The sequence below is a fragment of the Oryctolagus cuniculus genome, chromosome 4 (assembly GCF_051225735.1).
Source record: "Oryctolagus cuniculus isolate XC-2025 breed Fujian yellow rabbit chromosome 4, ASM5122573v1, whole genome shotgun sequence".
NCBI lineage: Eukaryota > Metazoa > Chordata > Mammalia > Lagomorpha > Leporidae > Oryctolagus > Oryctolagus cuniculus.
Genome location: NC_142870.1, coordinates 140,918,458 through 140,943,988, shown reverse-complemented (window position 1 = coordinate 140,943,988; position 25,531 = coordinate 140,918,458). Strand labels below are relative to the sequence as shown.

General features: G+C 42.2%; 1 protein-coding gene across 3 annotated transcripts in view; it reads left to right on the top strand.

Moving 5' to 3' along the window:
• The first annotated feature begins 1,190 nt into the window (after positions 1-1,190).
• The window catches only part of SLC25A36 (solute carrier family 25 member 36), a 39,880-nt gene continuing 15,539 nt past the window's right edge, over positions 1,191-25,531 (top strand). Inside the window, exons 1-5 of one of the 3 annotated variants that reach the window (XM_089331140.1) lie at positions 1,227-1,481; positions 16,049-16,213; positions 19,113-19,190; positions 23,378-23,478; positions 24,698-25,355. In XM_089331140.1, coding sequence (XP_089187266.1) covers positions 25,322-25,355 — 34 coding nt within the window. In that variant the 5' untranslated portion in view covers positions 1,227-1,481; positions 16,049-16,213; positions 19,113-19,190; positions 23,378-23,478; positions 24,698-25,321. Of the gene's footprint in view, positions 1,482-16,048; positions 16,214-19,112; positions 19,191-23,377; positions 23,479-24,697; positions 25,356-25,531 lie in introns of those variants that run through there. The other 2 variants (XM_008266251.5, XM_089331141.1) reach the window with 2 other exon arrangements.

The following is a 25,531-nucleotide window of genomic DNA, read 5'->3' as shown; positions in this document are numbered from 1 at the left end:
AGAGGATATGAAAAGACCTCTCCCAAACTTCCACTAAAACAGCTAAGATACAGAGAGGTGTTTTGTTTTTGTTTTTTTTTTATTGCTACCTAAACATTTAAAACTGATGTCAATCTCCGGCTTGAAACAGAACTTTCCGGAACCTAGAGTTCAACAGCTGCTCAGGGAGATGGCATCAGCAACCCTCTCCTCCAAACAGCCGTAAAGATCTTTTCTTCAAATCACCAGAATTTACAATTCCAGGCCAGTCCCAGCAGGGACGCCAAGACCCTTTCGTTCACAGCGAATTTGCCGGTTTCTTCCGAGGAGGGCATTGGTGGGCAACTACTCTGGCGCGCTAGAACCCTGTCTGCCCCTCTTCCATGAGAAACTACAACTCCCAGAGGGCCCCTGTGCAGGCGGTGGGAGGGCGGGAGGGCGCGTCTGATAGGGAGCGCGGTATGCGTCCCGCCCACCCCGCCCTCACGTGATTCTACTGTCTGAGCGTGAGGTGTTGGCGCCGGGTCCAGGGCCCTGGAGATCTCGCCTTAGCGCCGGTGTAGTCCAGAACGGTGACGCCAGGCTGTAGAGTAGCAGGTCGCTGGCAGTGCGGCGGGACCCGCGCACTCACGACAGCCAGGCTGGCCCTCGAGTCCCCACGGGAACTCGCCGAGCCGAGCGTGCCGCGCGGGCAGAGTCCGCTTCCACCGTGGCACCTGGGCGGGAGGCGCTGCCGTCGTGCGCTGGAGTAACTGTGGCTGCGCGTCCTCCTCACCCGTGTCGGAAACTGGGCCTCGCAGGTGCAAGGGGAGAAGCCTCAAATACGGCATCAAAATTGGTGCACCTGCGCGTTGAGTATACGGGTAGCTGCTCTGTCTTCTAGACGTTTCTGCACTTTACCAACTAACAAAAAAAGGTCACACTTAATCACCATGTTCTGGAGCCGGACTCTCGGCGGCTTCCCACGAGTCCGCGGTTGGAGCTTGGGGGGCAGCCTGACCGGCGGGTCCGCAAATCCAGAGCGAGGCCCAGGCAACCTACTACCCTCGGGGCACGCCCTCCCTCGGGGCACGCGCTCCGGCCCCGCCCGGCCGCCCCTTTCATTCAGAAAGCCCTCAGCGATCACGTGAAAGAGGCGTGCGGGCCGCGTGGCGTCACGAGGCTCGGACCAATCGGGAGCTCTGTTTATGTCGGGGAGGGGGGCGGGCAGCGGACTCTTCTCGCCCCCTCCCCTCCCGCCCTCGCCTCCGCCTCCCGCTCTCGGGCTCCGGCTGCCGGGAGATCGCTGAGCCAGGGCGGGCGGCGGCGCGGCGGGAGCGCCGCGGGGAGGGTTGCGCCGGCGGCTCTTCTCACCGCCCCCGGGGCGCCCTGCGTCTCCCATCCGGGACCGAAGCCGTCGGCCGTAGCGGGCGGCCGGATCCGCGTCCCGCCTCGGCGCCGAGAGGACATGCGGGAGAGAGAATGAGCCAGAGGGACACGCTGGTGCATCTGTTTGCTGGGGGGTACGTCCCCGCGGCGCGCGCGGGCTGGGGCTGAGGGCCGCGGCCAGAGGCTGGGGGGCACCGTGAGGAGGCTGCAGCCCGAGAGGGGCTCCGGGGTGAGGGGGTGAAGCCCGCCCGGTGGGGCCGACGGAGCCGGGGGCTGCGGATCCGCAGACGGGAGCAGGCCCCGCGGCGCGGCCTAGCGGGTGTCCGGGATGCGGGGCCGCGGCGAGGAGCCGAGCCTGGCTGCAGGCCTAGGCTAGGTTGCAGGGCCCCCGGCGTGCCGGCGGGAAGTGCGGAGGCCGAGGACAAAATGGGCGCCGGCGCCTCCGCCTTCTCGCTGCCGCGCAGGCCGGGGCCTCACGTCGCTCACGCCCCACCTCGGACCTCGGGCTGCCGGTTTCCGGGCCGGGCTCTGCCGGGGCGGGTGCCCAGGGGGCTTCGGTGGGTTGTTTGCAGCTCTTGGAAGATTTCCCTCCTGGTTGCGAGAGGCGGTGCAAAGCGGGAGTGCCTTAGGAAAGTCAGATCTTTTCGTGAAAACCAGCGCTGCCTTGCACACCGCCTGCTTTTCTGCAACTCAGAGGAGAAAGTGGGGGTGGGGAGAGGTCAGATGCTTTGAAGATCGTTCCTGTGTGTGGACCAGACTGGAACTGAAACCCCCGCTCGCCGAATGCCAGCCCGAGTACTACAGTACTATTTTGCTGAGCCAATGTAATCTTACCTTTAGATTTTTTTTTTCCTCCAAATTTGGAAGATCGTAGCAATTTTATGAGTTATTTATAGGATTTAAAAAGTTGTCTTATCAAAAACGACGAAGGGGAATCAATGCTGAGACACCTTTTTTGAACCATAGAGTAGCGTCTCCTTAAACCCTAGTTTGTTCTTAGATAAACAGTATTAACGATATTGAAGAAATCCATATGCAGTTCTGTTCACGGTGTCTTGCTTTGCATTTATCGTGGTGCCAATACTTTCCTTATCTGGTGGGAACACACTGATTGAAAAACATTGTAAATCAGTTAGGGGCCAGCCATAGTTTTAGAATAAATTCCATTAATCCGTGAGATCCAGTTTAGGCAAAGTTTGCTTTCAATATTTCTGGAAGGCTTACTGCCAATAATTGTTTTTTAAATACAGAAGCTATGTAGATGTTCTTGAAAAGTAGAGGTGATTTGTCATGCAAATAACTGGATTCCCGCAATAATTACATCTTAGGTAACTGCTGGTTAAGAGGCCACAGGTCTAGTTCTGCCCACTGTTTTAATCTGAGGATGGACAAAGCCTTTTCTTCTCGTTGCTTCATCTGTATCATGAAGGGATCGTGCTGTATGATCTCTCAGACGTTTATTCTAGCTCTTGATAGTTCTGTTACCCAGCATTCAGGATTCATGTAGCAAGTTTTGCTTAAAATGGGGCAGCACACTTATGTTGGAGATACATGTTAGATGGATAGCAGTAATTTTCAAGTCTGGATTATGACTTTTCTGTTTTTTTTTTTTTTTTTTTTTGTAAGAAAAGCAATGATAGGTTTTTGTAGCATTAACAGAAATTAGAAGTTCCCTTTAACTCCCTCCCCAAAATAAGTATAGCATGCATGCGGGCTCTGTGGCGCCTTAAGTGAGGTACTGCTGTGTAGGATCCGATCTAAGACAGGTGCTCGGCCTTGTACATTTCTTTCCTTTGCATCTGGATTTTGGGTCTATAAGTGGTTGCACAAGTGATTATAATAAAATAAACCTCTTTTTTTTTTTTTTAGAGAGAAACTTTAGAACTAGGAAGGATGGTAAAGGTCAGCTGTGTTAGTCTCTTCGAAATATGGAAAAATACTGACATGTAAAAATTTTATGACTCAAGGTCAGTTTTTTTGTGCGTGTAAAATGAAGAATAAGTAATCTTTTTTAAAAATATTTATTTATTTCTTTATTTGAAAGGCAGAGTTAGAGACAGTGAGAGCAGGAGCCAGCAAGAGGGGTCTTCCCTCTGCTGGTTCATTCCCTAGCCGCCACAGCGAGAGTTGTGCCAATCGGAATCCAGGAGCCTCCTCCTGGTCTTCCCACTCAGGTGCAAGGGCCCAAGGACATTGGCCATCTTCTGCTTTCCCAGGCCACAGCAGAGAGCTGGATTAAAGTGGAGCAGCTGGGTCTTGAACCAGAGCCCATTTGGGATGTCAGTGCCTCAAGTGGTGGCTTTACCTGCTATGCCACAGAACCACCCACCCCTTTGAAAAAGAAAAAAAAAAAAAAAGATTTATTTGAAAGTCAGATTTACAGAGAGAGAGAGGTCTTTCATCTGCTGGTTCACTATCCCAGTGGCCACAACAGACAAGGCTGAGCCAGGCTGAAGCCGGAAGCCTAGAGCTTCATCCTGGCCTTCCATGTGGGTAGCAGGGACCTAAGCACTTCGGCTGTCTTCCATTGCTTTTCCCAGGTCCAGGATAAGTAATTTTGAAAGATCCTGCCAGCCCTCATAAAAATTCAATTCTTTAGAATATTCCGGAAGTTGGGGCTGGCACTTTGGCATAGTAGGTAAAGCTGCCGCCAGCAGTGCCATCATCCCATATTGGCACTGGTTCGAGACCTGGCTGCTCCACTTCTGATCCAGCTCTCTGCTATGGCCTGAGAAAGCAGTAGAAGATGGCCCAAGTCCTTGAGAGACCCAGAAGAAGCCCCTGGCTCCTGACTTCAGATGGGTCCAGCTGCAGCCGTTGAGGCCTTTTGGAAGATGGAAGCCATCTCTCTCTTTGCAACTCTGACTTTCAAGTAGATAAATAAATTTTTTTTTTAAATAGTCTGGAAGTCTGTGCTAAGCATTGTGGAAGGCACAAAGTCTGTTGTGTTGGTAACATTGTTCTTGTTGATTGAAGCTGTCTGATTCTTTACACATCAAAGTTGCTTCTTTAGGCAGTCATTCTTAGAATGTTCTTCATTAAATAGTTATCTTGACAGGATTATGTGAACTGGAAGATAACATTTTTTACTTTAATAATAACCTCATGGGGGAAGCAGTGGTCTCTGTGGACTGTTGGGCCTGGGCTATTTGACTTACAGGCATCCTTTGAATTAAGCTCAGAGTACTCCTTGCTTTGAAAGAACTAAGAGTAACGGTTCACAGTGGCATTCGTTTTAGGCAAGAATTTTCTGAACATGGACCTTTTGGGTTTTCTTGATGACTAAAATTGTATCTATTTAAGTATATGTTTAGCAGGACCATGTGAAACAGATCAGCAGCAGTCCTTGGGTCTGGGTGACAAACTCACACACGTGACTTGTGCCTTCTTTAAGACACCTTTTGGTCCCATTGTGCTTTTGGCAGTTAATAGTTGTAAGTTCATTGGTTAGGTCACTTGAGTTTTTTTTTTTTTTTTTTTTTTTTTTTTTAAGGTTGATTTATTTATTTGAAACAGTTACACAGAGAGTGAAGGAGAGGCAGAAAGAAAGAGATTTTCCATCTGCCGGTTCACTCCCCAAATGGCTGCAATGGCCGGAGCTGTGCCCATCCGAAGCCGGGAACCAGGAACTTCTGGGTCTCTCACGCAGGTGCAGGGGCCCAAGTCCCATCTTCTTCTGCTTTCCCAGGCCATAGCAGAGAACTGGATCGGAAGCAGAGCAGCTGGGACTAGAACTGGCATTCTTATAGGATGCGGGCAGTGTAGGCGGTGGCTTTATCCGCTATGCCACAATGTCGGCCCTCACTTGAGTTCTGAAGGCCTATCATGGCAGCCTGCAAAAAGATGTAAATAAGACTTAATTTTAGCTGTGCCTCTGGTAACAGTGATTGCCCATTTTAAAGTGATGTAAGCAGTATGAAATATATTTTAAGTACTTTGTTAGAATTATACATCATCTAGTTATTAAATTAGCTGTATATGTCTACCAACCAGCAGTTCACTTTTTTTTTTTGAGAGTGAGATTATCTCAAATGGGAGCAATAAACATTCAGATTTTAAGTGAATGCATTTTTTCTGTGTAGCTATGATAGAGAACTTTATGTAGTAAATTATATCACAGATTATCTAAGAAACTTGTGGTATCTTGGAATTCATTTGCATGTGGATTTATTAGATATTTGTTTTTAATTCAGTAAGAAGAAACAGTTTTACTATAATGATATTGGTTAAATTGTTTCACTTCTTTGCAAGTTCATAACAGAAATAGTATACCTAGAAGTATAATTATTGTGTTTTATTTCCACTTTGTGCATTTTTTTATTAGTCCCATTTTCTTAGTTTTTACTACCTCCTCTTTCTCTCTGTCTTAGTCTGTTTGGGCTGTTGTAACAAAATTCCATAAACTGAGTGACTTAATAAATAATAAACACTTATTTCTCACAGGTCTGGAGTGTGGGAAGTCCAAGATTAAGATACTGGTAGATTTTACGTAATACTCTGGACAACATGAAAAATAGTCATAAAGTACTTCTGCACCTCAAAGTATAGGTCTTCAGTTGTTTCCATACCAAACTGAAGCTTAGCCCCTCTTTCATAGGAAACCATTTTACTTTAAAGAACTATTGACACATTGACCTTTTAGACTTGAATATTTTTAGACATTTTCTCAGAAAAAAAAAAAAAGTGAGCTTATTGCTTTAAGGAGAACCACTGATAGCATTTATTGCAAAGAATAATACTCACCTCCAGGGTGACAGCTTCCTGTACCCAAGGATGTTTCTGATGAGAAGAGTGGTGATAGTAAAAGAGTATACATTTGTTGATATTGTATGATGCAGTGTATTGACGTTCAGAATATCTATGTGACCACTGATGCAGTATTTTTCAGGTGACTAATGCATGACATTATGGAGGGGTTATGCACCAATAAAGGATTGAGAGTGTAAGAGAGACTGGTGGATTTTAATGTAATACTCTGAAAACTTTATTGATATTGTTGAGATTCCACATGGCAACCAAGTTTAAGAACCTACCACTTGTTCAGTTTTAATGCAGTATCCAAGATTATCCATAATTATCCAAAAAAGGGAGTTGTCAGGTGAACTATATCGTTGATAAGAAAATGCTAAGTGCTATGGGACAAAAACATGGAACAGCATGAAAGGGAGTACACCCTGGTTCCAAACAGGAACATGGTGATGAGTCTTAACCAAGAAGATGACATTTGAGCCAAGACCTAGAAGGGAGATGCTGAGTTTGGATACTAGTTTGGATGTCCCCTAAAGACCTGTGTATTGGAAGCTTGGTCCCCAGAGTTTTGTGTTAATGGATTAATGCATGATGGATTAAGGGTGGAGACTTAATCAAATTGTGATGTCTGAGGTGAAACTTTTGGGAGGGTGGATTAAGTTTCTGGTAATGGGACCACCACGGTCAAATTGTCGCTTTTTTTGTAAAGGGGTCCCCCGGGCATGGAGGACAAGCGTGCATTGTGATCCTTCTGCACAAGTCCTGCCACCCACCACACTTAAGACCCCCAGGTGAGTGGGGGCCACTGAATCGAACCTCCAAAAACCACGAACTGAAATCCTGTAGCTCCTCTCAAGTGTTTGCTAAAGTGACAGAAATAGAAGTAGTACAGGCATGAACTACGCCAAGGGAATAGGCAGTGAAAAGACCGTAGGATAGGAGCACAGTGATGAGTTAGGTGTAGCCAGAGCATCAGAGCCTTTTTAGACCATTAAAGGACTGGGCCAGCATTGTGGTGCAGCAGGTTAAGCTGCTGTTTGCCATGCAAGTATCCCATGTGGGAGCGATGGTTAGAATCCCAGCTGCTCCACTTCCTATCCAGCTCCCTGCTAATTCGCCTGGGAAAGCTTTTTTTTTTTTTTTTTTGGTTAAGATTTATTTCTTTGTAGGCAGAGTTACAGAGAGAGATCTTCCATCTTCTGGTTCACTCCCCAAATGGCCACAAGGGCCAAAACTAGGTCAATCCAAAGCCAAGAACATGGAGGTTCTTTCTGGGTCTCCCATGTGGGTACAGGGCCCCAAGCACTTGGGCCCTCCACTGCTTTCCCTGGTACATTAGCAGAGGGCTGCATCTGAAGTGGAGTAGCAGGGACTTGAACCACCACTCATATGGATGCAGGCATCACAGGGAGTGGCTTTATCCACTAAGCCACTGGCTCCAGCACCTGGGAAAACCAATGGCCAGGAAGTGAACCAGCAGTTGAAAAGATCTTTCTGCTTTCCTTTCTTCCATCTCCAGCCCCCATCTCTCACTCTGTCTGCCAAATACATAAATAAATCTTAGTGGTGGGGGGTAGGGAGGACCTTAGCCATTTCTGTGAAAACAGGGAGAGTCACTGCAGGACTTTTAGGGGGTACCTTTGGCTGCTATGCTAGAGTAGACTATACCAGCACAAGGGCAGAAGTCGAGGTCAGTAATGCAGATGAGAGAGAATGAGAGTTCCAACTAAATTGGAGAGAGTAGTGGATGTTGAGAAGTGGTTGGATTTTGAAGGTAGAGAAAAAGTCTTGAATAATTCCAGGGCTTTTACTTTGGGTGCCTGGAAGGATGGAATTGCTGTCAGCTGAAGTGGACCCAGTTGCATGTGGAACAGTTCTGGAGGGAAGGAGAGCAGAAGTTCCGTTTTAGAACTGCTAAATTTATTTTGCTTTTAGCAACTACTCTATTTAAAAAATTTTTTATTTGTATCTTATTTGAAAGGCAGAAAGAGAGATCTTCCAGCTGCTGGTTCACTCCCCCCAAATGCCTGCAACATTCAGTCTGGAGCCAGGCCAAAACCAGGAGCCAGCAACTGGGTCTGGGTCTCACATGTGGGTGGTAGGGACTCTAGTACTAGAGCCATCATCTGCTGCCTCCTGGGGTGTGCATTAGCAGGAAGCTGGAATTGGAAACGGAGCCAGGAAGTGAACCCAGGCACTCCCAATGGATGAAGGCATCCCAAGAAGCACCTTAGCCACAGGGGCGAATGCCTGCTCCCATGATGAGTTTGAGAAGAGATCAAGAGGCAGTTGTGTCAGTGGTTGGATATGGTGGTCTAAAGTCGAGGAAAGAGAGCTGGGCTGGAGATAAACATGTAGTAGTCATTGGACCACAGATGGTGCTGTCTGCCCCTACATATTACTAAGGAATGAAAATATAGAAGAGAGGACCAAGGACTAATGTCTGGAGACTCCAGTAAAAGAGATTAGAAGAGGAGGAACCAGACTTAGAAAATGTAGCATCCTGAAATCCATGTGAAACAAATGTTTTGTGCTAGGAAAGAGTGACCAGCTGTCTAATGTTACTGTCGCTTAAGAAGATCGCTGAAAGCTGTTAACCACTGATTTAGCAGTTGGGGGGATCTTGTGTGACTGATAAGCAGTTTCCCAGTCAAGAGAGGAAGAGTCTCATCATAGGTGTGGGAGAGAAATTGGAGACCAAGCATTCATTTGTTTCTATAGTAAATTTTTTAGTCTTCAGTCTGATATCTTACTGTTTTTCCTTCAAATGAAGACTGTACAAATGCACGTTGTGCTGTATAAGACAATTTCATTCTGTGTTTCCATGTTTAAGCTGTTGGCTAAAATTATCTGGTTTTCAGTATTACTAGTTTTGATTTTGCTTTAGCATTCAACATGAGAATAGCTTGTTAATATTTTCCTGCAATCAGAAATGCTACATGTATCTTTAAAAATACCCTTTTATTCTCTCTCTCTCTCTCTCTCTCTCTCTTTTAAGATTTACTTATTTACTTGAAAGGCAGAGTTGCAGAGAGGGACAGGCAGAGTGTGAAAGAGAAATCTTCCATCTGCTGGTTCACTTCTCAGATAGCTGCAATGGCCAGGGCTGGGCCTGGCTGAAGCCAGGAGCTTCTTCTGGGTCTCCCACATGGGTGGCAGGGACTCAAGCAGTTGGGCCATCTTCTGCTGCTTTCTTGGGTACATTAGCAGGGAGCTGAACCAGAATTGCAGCAGCCGAGACTCGAACCTGCAACCATATGGGATGCCAGTACTGCAAGCAGCAGCTTTACCTACTTCACCCCAGCGCCAGCCCCACCCTTTTATTCTCTTAAACTTTTTTATATCCATTTCATTTCATGTTAAGTCTATCAAGTATGTAGAAAATGCCACTTGCCATTTTCAACATTGATATCGTTTCTTGCCCAAACACTGAAGTTTCAGAAAAAATACTTAGAGAATTTTTTGGCAGAACTTCTTAACGGTTTTATACAGTTTCAGAACCAGGCTGCATATTTTAAGATCAGAAGCCTCCTTGAGTTTGGCTAATGCCGTGAAGCCTCTTCAGTGGTATTTCTTAACTTGGCTCATGTCCAAGTTTGTAAACTGCAGTGGAATCTCCCTGCTAGCAGAAAACTGACCAAATATTTCAACTTAATCTTCTTGTTTTAGAAAGTTAACCACTTGTTGTCTGATAGTAGGTCTGCTTAAAGCTAGCAAAAATGAATTGTAAAGTACCTTTTTAGATATACACACTCACGTGATATTTTGGACCTAGTCAAAAAATATTTTGTCCATTTATAAATTACCCATTGAGTTCTGGACTGCACGTGCTCAGTGGGTTAAGATCGAGGCCATGTCTTACAATGTCTTGGGATCCCAGATCCTTTCTATGCCTTCCCTTTCCTTGGCAGAATTCCAGAGTGCCTTCAGTTTTCTTGCAACTCTGAGTGGGAAAGATCTTTAAAGCCCAGCAACTAGATCTCATGGTTCTGCAGTTTGGGGCGGTCCAACTGAGCGGCTTTATGTCTGGGCACCTGAGCCTTGTCCTAACCCTTTGCATCATGGCTGAAATTGATCTGCTTGCTTTCCATGTTTACTCAGTGAACCCTTTTTCTTTCCCCACTCCATCTCCCATCCCCAGCATCTCGTTCCTTTGCTGCTAAAACTTGTGTGGGAGAACATTTTGAGGCCTGCAGTGGCGGCCCTGCTCCTTCTTGTAATCTTGTGCACTAATCTGACAAGCACTTAACAATACATTTTTAACCCTAAGTGACATCCAGTATGTAATAGTGACAATGTAGAAGGACAGATTGCTTTCCCCACCCACCCTGGTCACTGCGTCTAACCTCATACCCTTCCTCATCAGGTTGCACCTAAATTGTACAACAAGTGTTTCAGATTCCATAGCATCCCAGTAGAGGATTATGAAACCGATTTGGTTTATTTGTGGCCCAGTTTTTCAACAAGGATACATTTTTTTTAAAGATTTATTTATTTATTTATTTGAAAGAGTTACACAGAGCAATGGAGAGGCAGAGAGAGGGAGAGAGAGAGATAGAGAGGTCTTCCATCTGATGGTTAACTCCCCAACTGGCCGCAACAACTGGAACTGCACCAATCCAAAGCCAGGAGCTTCTTCTGGGCCTCCCGCACAGGTGCAGGGGCCCAAGGACTTGGGCCATCTTCCACTGCTTTCCCAGGCCATAGCAGAGAGCTGGATGGGAAGTGGAACAACTGGGACTCAAACCGGCGCCCATATGGGATGCCGGCACTGCAGGTGGCAGCTTTACCCACTATTTCACAGCGCCAGCCCCACAAGGGTAAATATTTGTATGCATTAATTTCAAAATTTTCTACACCAAAATAAATTTATCTTTCAATTCCATTTTCCATAAAACTTAAAAGATTATTTGAGAGGCAAAGACACCTATAAAAACAGAGAGCGCACTCATCTGCTGGTTCACTCTCTCAGTGCCCACATTGGCAAAGGTCAGGACCAGGACGTGGAAACTCAGGTCTACCACGTGGGTGGATCCCACTGCTCTTCTCAGAATCTGCTTTAGCAGGAAGCTGGGCAGGAAACCAAGCCAGGCATCAAAACCCAGGCGCTCTGATATGGGAAGCTAGGATCTTAAGCTCCAGAATAAGTGCTTGCCCTCCAAACTGTATGAAGCACCCTCATTTCTGTGAAATATTTGTGTGTGCTTTTAGGTATGCTGAGTCTCAATATAAAATGTATTTCTCATCTGTTGAAGTCAGAGATCTGAAAGCCACTGATGAAAGGAGAGAGAGCTGAACTGAGAAGCAGGAAACATAGTTTGTTCTTTGGCTGTTAATTTAGAGCAAGTAATTTTCTTTTGCAGAGCTTGTGTGGCTTTGCCCACGAAGTGGGACCATTTGTACTGCCTCTTGCCATTTAAAGTCTAGGGTGTTCATTCCCTTACTCCTGCTCTGTGTGCCGGAAGCGTTGTCATAGGTGGGCCAAGATTGCTGCCTTCCTGATGCTTAAATCCAGGGTAAGGGGACACAGCAGATAAGGTAAATGAAATGCAGGGTGTACTAAGTGGCAGTATTTGCACAACAGAATAATGTGAGGAAGGTCGATTGAAAGTTGGGTGTGACAGCTGAGCAAAGATAAGGCGGTAAGGGACTAGCAAGAGCAAAGGTCCTGAGGCAGGAGCATGTTTGGTGCATTCAGCTCTAATAATTAGATGCCAGTGTGGCTGGAAGAGAGTGAGAGATGAAGTGGATAGTAAGAAGTCAGAGGAATCCGGAGAGTGGACTGTGTAAAGTTTCCTAGGTTATTGTAAGGAGTAGGATGACGTCACTGGGGAATATTGAGCAGAGGAGTGAGGACACTGACCAGTGTATTGAGGTTAGATGGGGGTGGTATGGGTGGGTAAAAGCTGGGAGGTACTGCTTAGGAGGAAACTGTGATAACCTCAGTAAGATCCCATAGTGGCTTCAGCATGGTGGATGATGAACCCATTTGGCTGGTTTGTGACCCACTTTTCCAAAATGCTAGTGGCGAAAAGAGATCACCATTCTGGATTGTATTTTGAAGGTCCAGATCAAGTACACTTGTATGCTGTACATGTCATTTTTTTCTCAACACCTTCATAAGGGTCATTGGGTCCCAGAAACATCAACCATGTGTTGTACGGTTTTGTTGTTTTAAAAATACACATTGTTAAAATGTTGGTTAAAAATTAATTTAAAAATAGGCTCGGGCTGCGGCTCACTAGGCTAATCCTACGCCTTGCTGCGCCAGCACACCAGGTTCTAGTCCCAGTCAGGGCGCCGGATTCTGTCCCGGTTGCCCCTCTTCCAGGCCAGCTCTCTGCTGTGGCCCGGGAAGGCAGTGGAGGATGGCCCAAGTCCTTGGGCCCTGCACCCCACGGGAGACGAGGAGAAGCACCTGGCTCCTGCCTTCGGATCAGCACGGTGCGCCAGCCGCAGCGGCCGTTGGAGGGTGAACCAACAGCAAAGGAAGACCTTTCTCTCTTGTCTTTCTCTCCCTGTCCACTCTGCCTGTAAAAAAATTTTTTTTAATTTAAAAATAAATTATGAAAATGATAAAAAGAAAAACAAAGCTTTTAAAAGATAAAACCAACATTCCCTAGCTTCCTACTGAAGATATCCTATAATTCTTAGCTATTTATGAAAAATATTTTTTCCTGTTCTAAATAGGTTCTACTCTGTGCGAAACCCCCCCCCCCATTCATTTATTAAACATCTACTTTCTGTTATGGTGAATGAGCTTTTAGTTATACCACTTCCCAATACCTCCCTTCTATCCTCCTAATATATAATCAATAATGCAATTTTTAAATTAAATCATTAATTTTAAATTAAATCAATCGATGCTTGCCTGGTTGTAACAATGTTCACTGCAGAGCAAGTGGTGCATTGTGTTGACTTTTTCTTTCTTGAATAACTTCACTGTTTCCTCATGGAGTTATTAATTGCTCCTTATTTAAAATTTTAGCTTATGTATGAGCATGATACTTCAGTATGTTCAGATATATTTGTTCATTAGTCTTTATTCCTGGAGATATTTGACCCTCAACTCTCATTCTAATCCTGTCTGGATTGGTTCTTGTTGAGGGGCAGGTGGTTGCAGAAATTTATCAATATTGAAAGTTGCTTGGAGACCTGCATTGTAGTGCAGTGAGTTAAGCTGCCTCTGCAATCCCAGCATCGCATAGAGGTGCCTGTTCAAGTCCCGGCTGCTCCACTTCTGATCCAGCTCCCTGCTAATGTACCTGGGAAAGCAGCAGCAGATGACCCAAGTACTTGGGCCCCTAGCACCCATGTGGGAGACCTGGATGGAGTCTTGACTTCAGCTTGGCCCAGCCCTAGCCATTGTGGCCATTTGGGGAGTAAACCAGCAGATGGAAGATTCTCTCTCTGTCTCTCTAACTCTCTCTCTCTAACTCTGCCTTTCAAATAGAAAATAAATCTTTAAAAAAAAAAAAAAAGATGTTTAATCTTCCGTCTTGTGAGCATCCATCCAGCTACCTTTCAGAGAGTGAGCTGCAAGCGTGCTGCTGTCGGAAAAGCCCTTCATGTTTGCAGTGTTAAGTATAGCAGCCTGCAGGGCATCTACACTTGTCCAAATATGAATTCTTAATCCTTTACTTGGAACTTCTGGCTGTATGCATTGTAGCCAGGCTCACTCTCTATTCTTCTTTTTAAAAGTCTCCAGAGGCAGGCATTGGGGTGTAACAGATGAAGCCACCACCTGAGGTGGAGTCCTGTCTCCTCTTTCCATGTAGCTTCCTGCTAATGCATACCCTGAGAGGAGGCAACAGATGAGGACTTGGCTCTCTCCTACCCATATGGGAGACCTGAGTGGATTTTGTGGCTTCTGGCTTAAATGTAGCCCAAAAAATGGCTTTGTGGCTATTTGGGGAGTGAATCAGCAGATGGGAAATCAACATTCTGCATCTGTCTCTGCCTTTTAAATGAATAAATAAAAGTAAAATAAAGAAGCTTTAAAATGTCTCAAACCATCCAGTGATAAAAATGGTCTAACCAGTAGCACAGATTCATGGTGGGCACAGCCTGTTCATTTCTCGAGTCAGTACCTAGGAGTGAGATCATGGGTTGTATGGCAGTTGTATGTCTAACTCTGTAAGGAGCTGCCAAACTATCTTCTAAAATGCCTGTGCCATTTCTGATTCTCACCAGCACTATGAGAGGTTTCTATCTGCTGTTCATCAGCCTTGGCTATTGTCAGGGTTTCTAATTTTAGCCACTAGTGGATACACATCTGATTATGAATCTACTTTGTGTTTCCCTGATGAGAAACGATTTTGAAAAATCTTTGTTTGCATCCATGCCGTTGATGAACTGTCAAATTTCTTTTATTGAGCTGTTTGTTATTGGGTTGTTATTGTGTTTCTGAATACAAGCACTTTTTCAGGCCTGTGATTTGCAGGTATTCTAGCCTGCCGATTTTCAGTTTTCTTTCAAAGTAGTCTTTAATTTTGGTGAAGTCTGTTTCCTGTTTTTTTCTTTTATGATTCATGCTTTTTGTTGTTCATTTAAGAAATCTGCACACCCAAAGTCAAAAAGACTTTTTATCAGATGTTTTCTAGATTTCTCTTATCACAACTATACATTTTGTTCTGTGATCCATTTTGAGTAAATTACCTTATGTAATTATTTCTTACTTTAAATTTTACTTGGTGGCAGTAATGTTACTATGCCTACTTTCCTTGTGTTATTTATTATATATATTTTACATGTGCGTATTTTAGAATTGCTTAGTATATTCCTGTGGAGGGCTGCTTTATTTTTCTTCCTTTAATGCCCATTATGGAGGCCCATATTAGCCTCTCAGTCAGCTTCCTTTCTTTTTCACTGCTCTCATTGCTCTGAGTGATTTTCCTCTATAGTTAGAAAGGCTTCACTGGGTAGCTACTAATTAATGCTTTAGGAAGAAATATTCCCACTCTTGTACTTAAAAATAATAATTACTCAGCTGATCATTTACTTACCTATTTTTAAAAAGATTTTATTTATTTATTTATCTGAGGGGTAGAGTTACAGTGAGAAAGAAAGGTCTTCCATCTGCTAGCTCACTCCCCATATGGTCACATTAACCAGGGCTGGGCAAAGCCAGAGCCAGGAGCCAGGAGCTTCTTCCGGGTCTCCTGCATGGGTGCAGGGGCCCAAGGACTTGGGCCATCTTCTACTGCTTTCCCAGGCCATAGCAGAGAGCTGGATCAGAAAAGTAGCAGCCAGGACTTGCACCGGTGCCTATGTGGGATGCCAACAATGCAGATGGCAGCTTTACCCACTACGCCACAACACTGACCCTCTTATATACCTTTTTAACCATTGGAATAAGGTAATTTATTAAGAGCTTCTGTTGTTATTCTGGTGATGTGTCTCTTTATTTAAAATAGATCTTATAGCTAAGTTTTCCTACCATGCGTAAATATACACAGATACCAATTCTGAGACTCAACTAATGTAATTAATTTTGGAAGATGAAATACTTCCTAGTATTGAGAATCAGAGGAATAGGTATGATTATCCATTAAAAGATCATTTCGTGAGTTTTAAAAGGATAGGAGTTAGAAAGATGGATATACCTCAAATGTTGGTTCAGGTGACAGCAGAGCCACAAGTCCTAATAAGCAAGGAATGTTAAATCAGCCTTTAACCTGTACTTAAAGTCTGGATGAGTTGCCAGTAAATTTTAGTAACAGCGCCTACCATTTGAAATCTTCAGTTAAGTATTTTTGCTAGGTAGATGTTAAGCTTGGTTCTTCTTAACTACGGAAAGCATTTGTTTGCAGTCATAAATGAAACTTTAACCATTGTTTATTTCTAATTCTAGTGTATTGGTAGGTGCCAGGTACCCACTCGAATTGTGGCTGTGGGCAGGTATACTGATTTGCAGATTTGGTGGTTAAGTTTGGTTCTCTGTCTTTTGTAGATGTGGTGGTACAGTGGGAGCTATTCTGACATGTCCACTGGAAGTTGTGAAAACAAGGCTGCAGTCATCATCTGTGACACTGTACATCTCTGAAGTTCAGCTGAACACCATGGCCGGAGCCAGTGTCAACCGAATAGTGTCACCTGGACCTCTCCATTGCCTAAAGTGAGAGCACAGTGTCCATGATCGCTTTTTTCTGTAGTGGGTTCCACATGTTTGTTTATATTCTGCCACATTTTATTTTTGAAAATAGTAGCTTTATTTATTTATGGAAAGGCAGAGTGACGGTGAGGGAAGACAGATGGGGGTGGGGGCAATGCGAGACGGATATTCTGTCCACTGGTTCACTCCGCGTATGGCTGCAATGTCTGGGGCTGGGCCAAGCTGAATCCAGGAGCCAGGAATTCCATCCCGGTCTGACATGTGGGTGGCAGAGGCCCAAGTACTTCGCAGGCAACTGGAACCAGAAGCAAAGCAGCCAGGACTTGAACGAGAGCTCCAGTATGAGATGTCAGCATCCCAAACAGTGGCTTAATTCACTATGCCATAATGCAAGCCCCTCTGCCACAGTTTAAGTTTCTTGTCAAACTTAATGGCAGATGTTACTCTGAATTATATTCATTAGTAATGTAAGTCTCTAATGGAAAAGAAAGATAACCAATATTAAATGTAATATTATTTCTTAATCATGTTATTTAGAATGTTTTTCTACATTCATCCAATGGATTTATTTTCTAAAGGTATTATCAGTATTTTATTTTAGATTCTTAAGTCTTTTAGGAAATTAGATAGTGTTAATGCTCTTTTATACGTGTTTTTAAATTTTCCAAATACTTGCACAAGTACATCCAGTTAATGGCAGTCTGATTTTTATGAACCTAAACTGAGACTTAAAGCAGAACAACTGATTTTTAAATGCTGTTCAGTATGTAGCTGCATTATATTACAGTTGGGTTTGAAATTCAAGACTATTGAAATCAGTTTTCACATGTTTAAACCTGGGTGTATAACTGGGTGCCTTGGTCTGCCTTATCAGCTCACTTGGGACTTGATCTGTTTGAACTTCGTTCAGTAGTGTTTGTTTTGTACTGGCAAACAAACTCATCCTGTGTGTTTACTTTTGCCACCAGAAGATTTCCCCAATCTTTGTTTTTCACACTTGGTTACCAAGTACTTGAGTAGGTAGAATAAAATTGTTAACAATTTTGAATTAAACTGCCATAATTATAGATAACTTCTCTCTGATTCCTAATAGGAAAAGTATCTTAATTTCATGAAAATGTTAAATTAAAATTCCCTTGACCTCTGTGATACTGTTTATATTGTGGTTTTCGACAGTTTTGCCTTTTCCTCACAGGAATCTTTATAATCCCTGTAGGGTCTGTGTTAGTTCCTTTTACACTTTTTATGTATTAATTGACTTAATTGTCAGGGTAACCCAATAAGGGGGTACTGCTTTTCCTCTTTTACTGCTGATGGAGCTAAGGATGAAAGGAAAGCTGCTTTGTGGTCTAAAGTTAGTTATCAGCACTGAGCCTCACACTTGGTCGAGCCCCTCCACTTAAACTTTAATTTACCATTATGCTCAGCTGCCTTTCAAGAGATCATCCCCTCCCTTTTTTTTAACTTTGAGATACATTTTTAAGTTGCAAGTTTCATTATGGTCAGAGTCGTCTTTATTTTATTTATTTATTATTTTTTTTGATAGGCAGAGTTAGAGACAGAGAGAAAGGTCTTCCTTCCATTGGTTCACCCCCCAAATGGTGCGCTGTGCAGATCCAAAGCCAGGAGCCAGGTGCTTCCTCCTGGTCTCCCATGTGGGTACAGGGCCCAAGCACTTCGGCCATCCTCCACTGCCTTCCTGGGCCACAGCAAAGTGGTGGACTAGAAGAGGAGCAACCAGGAAAGAACCGGTGCCCCAACCGGGACTAGAATCCAGGTTGCCGGCACCGCAGGCAGAGGATTAGCCTAGTGAGCCACGGTGCCAGCCTTATAGTCAGAGTCTTAATGCTCTACTAAATAAGGAATTCAACAAACAACTAACAAGACATATATTCAGCAACGATATAAGCAAGGGCTATAAACAGTTATCAAATGAAGGGATGTCTGTTTCACTAATAAAGAGATCATTCTTCAACATATACATGTTTGGGAACCACGTGGCATATATAGTGTATTAACTCTGAATTTAAATACCTACTCTTCAGTCTCTGCTGCTTCTCAACTCCAGAATTGACGGAACAACTTACTCTTAGAAAGCCTTGTGTGATGTAGGCATACTTTTGTACCTTTCTCTGCTGGGCATATGTGTGTCGGTGTGCAGTATTTGCTGTTGAATGATCTGCTATTTGTTTCAATATAAGTCTCTCTTTTTAAAGATTTATTGTATTTATTTGAAAGGCAGAGTTGTAGAGAGTAGGAGACACAAAGAGAAAGAGATTTTCCATCTCAGTTTGCTCCCCAAATGGCCTCAACTGCTGGGTTGGGCTGGGCTGAAGCCAGGAGCCTGGCACTCCATCTTGGTTTCCCATGTGGGTGGCAGGGCCCCAAGTACTTGAGCCATCTTCTGCTGCCTTCCCAGGTACATCAGCAGAGAGCTGAACTGGAAGGGGAGCAGCTGGGACTCAAACCAGCCCCCATTAGGGATGCTGGTGCCACAGGCAGTGACCTAACTGGCTGCACCACAGTGCCTGCCTAAGAACTACCTTTTTAACTGGGAATTGAACTTGCTGGTAAAGCACATAAAATTGAGAAGAATAGAGGTAATGATAGCATGGTCATAGGAAAATGTAAGTAGAAACCTCTATTATGATGTTTTTGTTTAATCTGAGGAAAGAACTTGAACCGAGTATTTTTGTATCACTAATAAATCGGTTATCAATCTTTAATGCTATGGTATGTCCTACAAAAGCAGATTTTACTAAATAAGGTGAACTGATCACAAAAGCATAACGTATTATAGTACAAACATGGGATTTAGCTCGGATTTTGTCATACAAAGTAAATTTAAAAAGTACCAGCATTTGAAGGGCATTTCTTTCTAATAAATTTTTGTCTCTTTCAGGGTGATCTTGGAAAAAGAAGGGCCTCGTTCCCTATTTAGAGGATTAGGCCCCAATTTAGTGGGGGTAGCCCCTTCCAGGTAACACAGTTTTTAAAGTTAAATAAAAGTATGGCAATATTTCTTATTTCACAGTATCTAGGCTTAATCATTTATAGGCACAGGTTTGTCTATTTTGTTTTTCCCAAAAACCTGCTTTTCATTTTTTGATCTTTTGTTGTAATTTTAGTTTCAATTTTGTTTATTTCTTGCTTCCTGCTAAGGTTTTTTTTCCCATCCCTCTCTAAGTCCTTAAGGTGCATCATTAAATGGTTTATTTGAAATCTTTTTTTTTTTTTATGTCTCCACTTATTTCTATAAATTTCTCTTAACTGTGCTTTTGCTGTATGTCACAAATTTTGATATGTTGCATTTCCATTTTGATTCACTTCAAGAAGTTTTTTTAATTTCCTCCTTGATTTCATCCCTCTTCTGTTGATTGTTGAGGAGCAAATTATTTAATTTCCATGTATCGTTCTTGTTATTTCCAAGATTTCCAAAGTCTTTCTTGTTATTTAGTTCTAGTCTTATTGCATTGTGGTCAGCAAAGGTATTTGATATTTCAGTTCTTTTGAATTTATTGAGACTTGTTTTGTTACGTGACACATGATCTTTGCTGGAAATTGTTCAGTATGCTGTTGAGAAGAATAGGTATTCTGTAGTTGCTGGAGGGAAAAGTCTATAGATGTCTGTTAGGTCCAATTGATCCAGGGAAAAACTTTGCTTTTTTTGTTGTTGTTGATTTTTTTGTCTGGATGATTTGTCCGTTTCTGAAAGTGGTTTGTTAATGTCCCCTACTACTATTGTATTAGAGTCTGTGTCTCCCTTTATATCTTTTTTTTTTAATATTTATTTATTTTACTTGAAAGAGTTACACAGAGAGAGAGAAAGGTCTTCCATCTCATGGTTCACTCCCCAATTGGCCACAACGGCCGAAGCTGTGCTGATCTGAAGGCAGGAGCCAGGAGTTTCTTCCGGGTCTCCCACGTGGGTGCAGGGTCCCAAGGACCTGGGCCATCTTCCACTGCTTTCCCAGGTCACAGCAGATAGCTGGACAGGAAGTGGAGCAGCCGGGTCTCAAACCGGCGCCCATATGGGATGCCGGCACTTCAGGCCAGGGCATTAACCCGCTGTGCCACAGCGCCAGCCCCTCCCTTTATATCTATTACTATGTGATATATGTATATATCAGTATTGTGTGTGTGTATATTATTTTGTATTATTGAATTGAAATCTGTATCATAATGACCGTCCTGGTCTCTCTTTACTGTTTTACATTTAAAATTTATTTTTTATTAAAGAAATATGGCTACTCCTACTTTTTTGGGGTCCCATTTGAATATCTTGCTCCATCCTTTCAGCTGGTTACTCTGTGTCTTTTTTTTTTTTTTTTTTGACAGGCAGAGTTAGACAGTAAGAGAGACAGAGAGAAAGGTCTTCCTTCCGTTGGTTCATTCCTGTAATGGCCACTACGGCCAGCGCTGTGCTGATCCAAAAGCAGCCGGGTGCTTCCTCCCAGTCTCCCATGCGGGTGCAGGGGCCCAAACACTTGAGCCATCCTCCGCTGCCACAGCACTGGCCTACTCTGTGTCTTTTAATTGGAGAATTTAGTCCATTGACAGTTAAGATAGTTGATAGGTAAGGTCTTATTACTATCATTTTCATACTTATTTTGTATTTTTATTGTAATCCCTTTCTTATAATCTTCTTTGTGGATATGCGATTTTTCTCTAGCGTTGTTTGATTCTTTGCTTATTATTTTTGGTAAATCTGTTGTAGGTTCTTTGTGGTTACCATAAGGCTTACAAAAATCTTCATTTGGCTATAATAGACTTTTTGAAATAATGAAAACTTAATGTTGATTATAAAGGTAGGAAAGAGATAAAAAAAAATGAAGAGGTAGGAAATCCTAATAAAGAACTCCGCGTTTGTACCTCGTTCCTCTCCACATTTTGAATTTTTGATGTTACATTTAATCTCTTGATATCACCTGTATCTTAGCATTTTAATGTAATTATTATGATTTTTTTTGTTATTCATAGTAAAGATATAAATGGTTTGTCCACCATGTTAACAATCTTAAACATTCTAAATTTGTATGGTTACTCTTGCCAGTGAGCTTTTTGCCTGCTGCTATTTTCTTCTTACTTGCTAGCATCCCTTTCAGTTTGAAGAATTTCCTTTAGCATTTATTGTAATGTGGTCTGGTGGTGATAAATTCTTTCCATTTTTGTTTATTTTTTTTCCCTTCAGAACTGAAAGTGTCATCCCACCCCCTCCTGACCAGTCAGATTGCCGCTGTGAAGTCTGCTTTCAGGCATCTTGAGTCCTGTTTATGTGTTATTTTCTTCTTTTCTCTTACAGTTTTAGAATTTTATTTTTAACCTGTTGACTGTGATATGTCTTGGCAGACTTGATTAGGGTGAATATTCCTGGTGTCCTTTGACCTTCCTTTGCCTGGACAGTTGTGTCTCGCTCTGGGTTGGAAAGTTCTCTGTCACTATGTCTTTGAAATTTCTTCTGCCTCTTTTTTCTCCTCCAACTGTGTATATTCAAGTAGCCTGTCTTCAAGCTCACTGATTTTTTTAAATTCTGTTCCATCTATTTTGTTGATGCCCTCTATAGTGTTTCTGTTTCACTTGGTACATTTGCAGTGGAAGGATTTCTGCTTGATTTTGTTTAATTATTTCCACATCTCTATCAAGTCTCTGTTAGAATATTGAACCTTTTCTCTGTTTTCTCTTGAATTTCATTGAGTTTCCCCAAAGCACCTATTTTGAAATCTTCAAGCATTTGGAAATTTCAGTTCCTAGGTAGTTGCTTCCTAGCCCCTTGGAAATGAAGTGGTTCCCTGCACAATCTTGGGTGCTTGCTGGTGTGCCTCTTCTGCATATGGAGGATTAGTAATCTGCCTTCATTGTGGCTATACTCTAGAATTTCTGAGCAGCCTGCTTATTTCCTCTGAAACTATGGATACTTTTGTTGTTTCAGGGTTAGATAGCACCCTAACTCAAGTCACAGTTTGCCCTGTCTACTGTTGATGCAATTTTACTAATTCAGTCTTTTTTAAAAAAAAAAAAAAAAAAAAAAGATTTACAGGGAGAAGTAGAGGCAGAGAGGAGAGAGAGAGAGAGAGAGATCTTCCGGCCACAACAGAACTGAGCCGATCAGGAGCCAGGAGCTTCTTCTGAGTCTCCCACATGGGTGCAGGGGCTCAAGCACTTGGGCCATCCTCTGCTGCTTTCCCAGGCGCATTAGCAGAGAGCTGTATCAGAGGTGGAGTAGCCAGGACGCAAACTGGTGCCCATGTGGGATGCCTGCATTGCAGGCGGCAGCCTTAACCTTGCTATGCCACTGTGTCGGCCCTACTAATTCAGTTATTTATTTATTTATTTCATATCTTCTGTGACTTTCTCACACCTTCTGCAACTTTTATTTGTTTGATTTTTTTTTTTTAAGATTTATTTATTTATTTGAAAGTCAAACACACAGAGAAGGAGAGGCAGAGAGAGAGAGGTCTTCCATCCACTTGCTCAACTCCCCAACTGACTGCAATGGCTGGAGCTGCACCGATCCGAAGCCAGGAGCTAGGAGCTTCCTCCGGGTCTCCCACCAGGGTGCAGGGGCCCAAGGACTTGGGCCATCTTCTACTGCTTTCCCAGGCCATTGCAGAGAGCTGGATCGCAAGTGGAGCAGCTGGGGCTCAAACTGGCGCCCATATGGGATACCGGCACTGCAACTTTACCTGCTATGCCACAGCACTGGCCCCTACCATATACTTTGACCCATTGGTTTAACTCTTACCCCCTCTCCTAGCAAAAAATTGTGCAATTGTTAAGTGCTCGTACCGCATTTACTTGATTAAGCATACTTCGTTAGCCTTAGCATTGTACAAACCTTACATCCTTAACTCATTCATGTGATTTCCGGTCATCAAAACGTTACACAGTTTGTGCTTCGGTTAGTCTGTTGCCTTGTGGTCACCAGAGTGGTGGGGATGGGATTCTGTTTGAGGGTGGACACTAGGAACTTAATATTGAAGTGCCTTTTTTTAACTAGATGATAGAAAAAAACTACTTCAGTATTCTCACTGAGAAAATTAAATTAATCTGATATTCCATGAGAATGTAGGTAAAATTTGTTTTGGGATTTCTCTATGTTAAAATTATGAAAAATTTGCAATTAGATTAAGCCACATACTCATTGATAAATTCAAATCTTTATTTTAGAGCAATATACTTTGCTGCTTATTCAAACTGCAAGGAAAAGTTGAATGGTGTATTTGATCCTGATTCTACGCAGGTACACATGATTTCAGCTGCAATGGCAGGTATGAAAGTATAATATTAAAAAAACAAAAATTTTTTGAAACCTAGAGATTTAATATTGAATTGTGATGAGTTCATATTGTATAGTTAAGATCGTTAATGTGGTTTCATTGATTAACATTTGCAAAGATGATTTCTACATTTATTACTGTAAAACAAATTTGATTAGGTATATATAAATTCTGCTAAGTGGGATTTCTGTAATTAGGAGTTTAAGTGATAATATTTATATTGCCTTGTGTAGTCCAGTGAATATCTAGTGATCACTTTTAAGTTTTAAGAATCCAACCATAATTACAGCATAAGTCATGAAACTGTAATTTACTCTTTTCTCCTCAATTTTCTGTTAGTGCCTTTTCCCTTTTTGCGCATGTTTTGGCTTCTGTCTGAAATGTGCCGGCAATTCTTGGTAATGTATTCATTTTGTCCTGTGCTCAAATGCTGAATTTTTTGTGAGTGATATGTTACTAATAATTCAGAGTTTCAATAATGTGTAAAAATCTGGTTGTCATTCCACGCAAATCAGACCACATAGCACCTAAAATTTTGACACTGGCTATGTATACATGCTTGCTAAAGAAATGTTTCCAGAAGCTCTTTTATCATCACTGATGAGTATAAATGATTCTGCATTAAAATAATTAGTCCCAGGTCTCTGCACTACCTTGAAGATACACTGTGAGGGATTGGTTTGGCCAATGCAGTTCTGGAATCATTTGCTGCCATGCATGTTAAACAAAGCCTTGAACTTTGTTTACAATAGAAAATTCTTTGCAGTTTTCTGGTCAACTGTGTGCTTAGTAATGAGTGCCTTAAACTGTTAAAAATTTTCAGTTTAGAAATAAATTGGATCAATTTGAACCACATATTTAAAACAACTGTTTTATGAAATATGAATTTATAAAATGTTCGTGTGATAACCGATACTATGGATCTCTAGCATATACCTTAAAAGTTGTTTCCAAGCCTTTTATATTTAATAACTGTTGACACTTTGAGGTTTTAAAGCTGGAAAGGACAACTTCAAAGATCAGGATAGTGAAATACTCTCATTTATTAAGGAGATTTGGAGCAAGTTATATAATTTATATTAAATCTCTGTTATCTTATTCATGGAACAAGTAAGTTGGTTTACATAGATTTGAGTTTTGAGAATTAGTTCTTTCATTTGGTGCCATAGAGATTATCTAGCTAGATTTTTTTTTACTGTCCTTTTTACAGATGTTGAAGCTGTCATTTTTACCTTATAATCTTGAGTGAGTATCAGGTAAAAGTTAGTAGCTTATGACAAACCTTTAACCAGTATGTTAGATTCTTTAAAAATATATTTTTGGATTACCAATATTTATGTTTTTTTATTTTTAACCCCTCAAAATTATATAAGAAATCTTTTCTTTTCTGAATAAATTGAAATCAAGAAAGTGATGAGCAATCATTTTAAACAGAATATTTTTTCAGTATTACAAATTTAGAAGTTCCAAATGTCTTAAAGCCCTTACTTCATTAGAATATCTCATCAGAATTTATTATTCTGTTTGTTTGCAAAAAGTCTCAGTAGAATTTTCATTTTGCAGTTTTTTTCTCAAATGTGTGCAAATGTTAGCTAATAGTTTGCTTTTATCTGTACATTCGTAACTATTGTCCAACTTTAATTCCTTGAATTTCGATAAACTTTGAGTCTTATACATGTTCAGAGATGATTGCACTGCGCACTTACTGTTTAATATGAAAATACTTTTTTCATTTGTTTGCAGTTTTAATCTGAGAACGTGCTTTCAGAGCTTCCTTGCACTGTTCATGAGCATTCACATTTAGCTTGGCAGTTTTGTACATACTACATGGTTGATGAAACTGAATGGTTCAGTGCAGACTCATTCAGGTAGACTTTTGCCCTTCATTCTTGAAATAATCTAAACCAGACTGCTCTGGTTTTTCTTCAGGATCTTTTTTTAGAAGTCTAAAAATGAATGATTTGGGAGTATAAAGTACTTAGAGATAGTCATGTGAAAAATTATTTTCTCACTGGCTATTCAACAACAACAACAAAAAAATGCT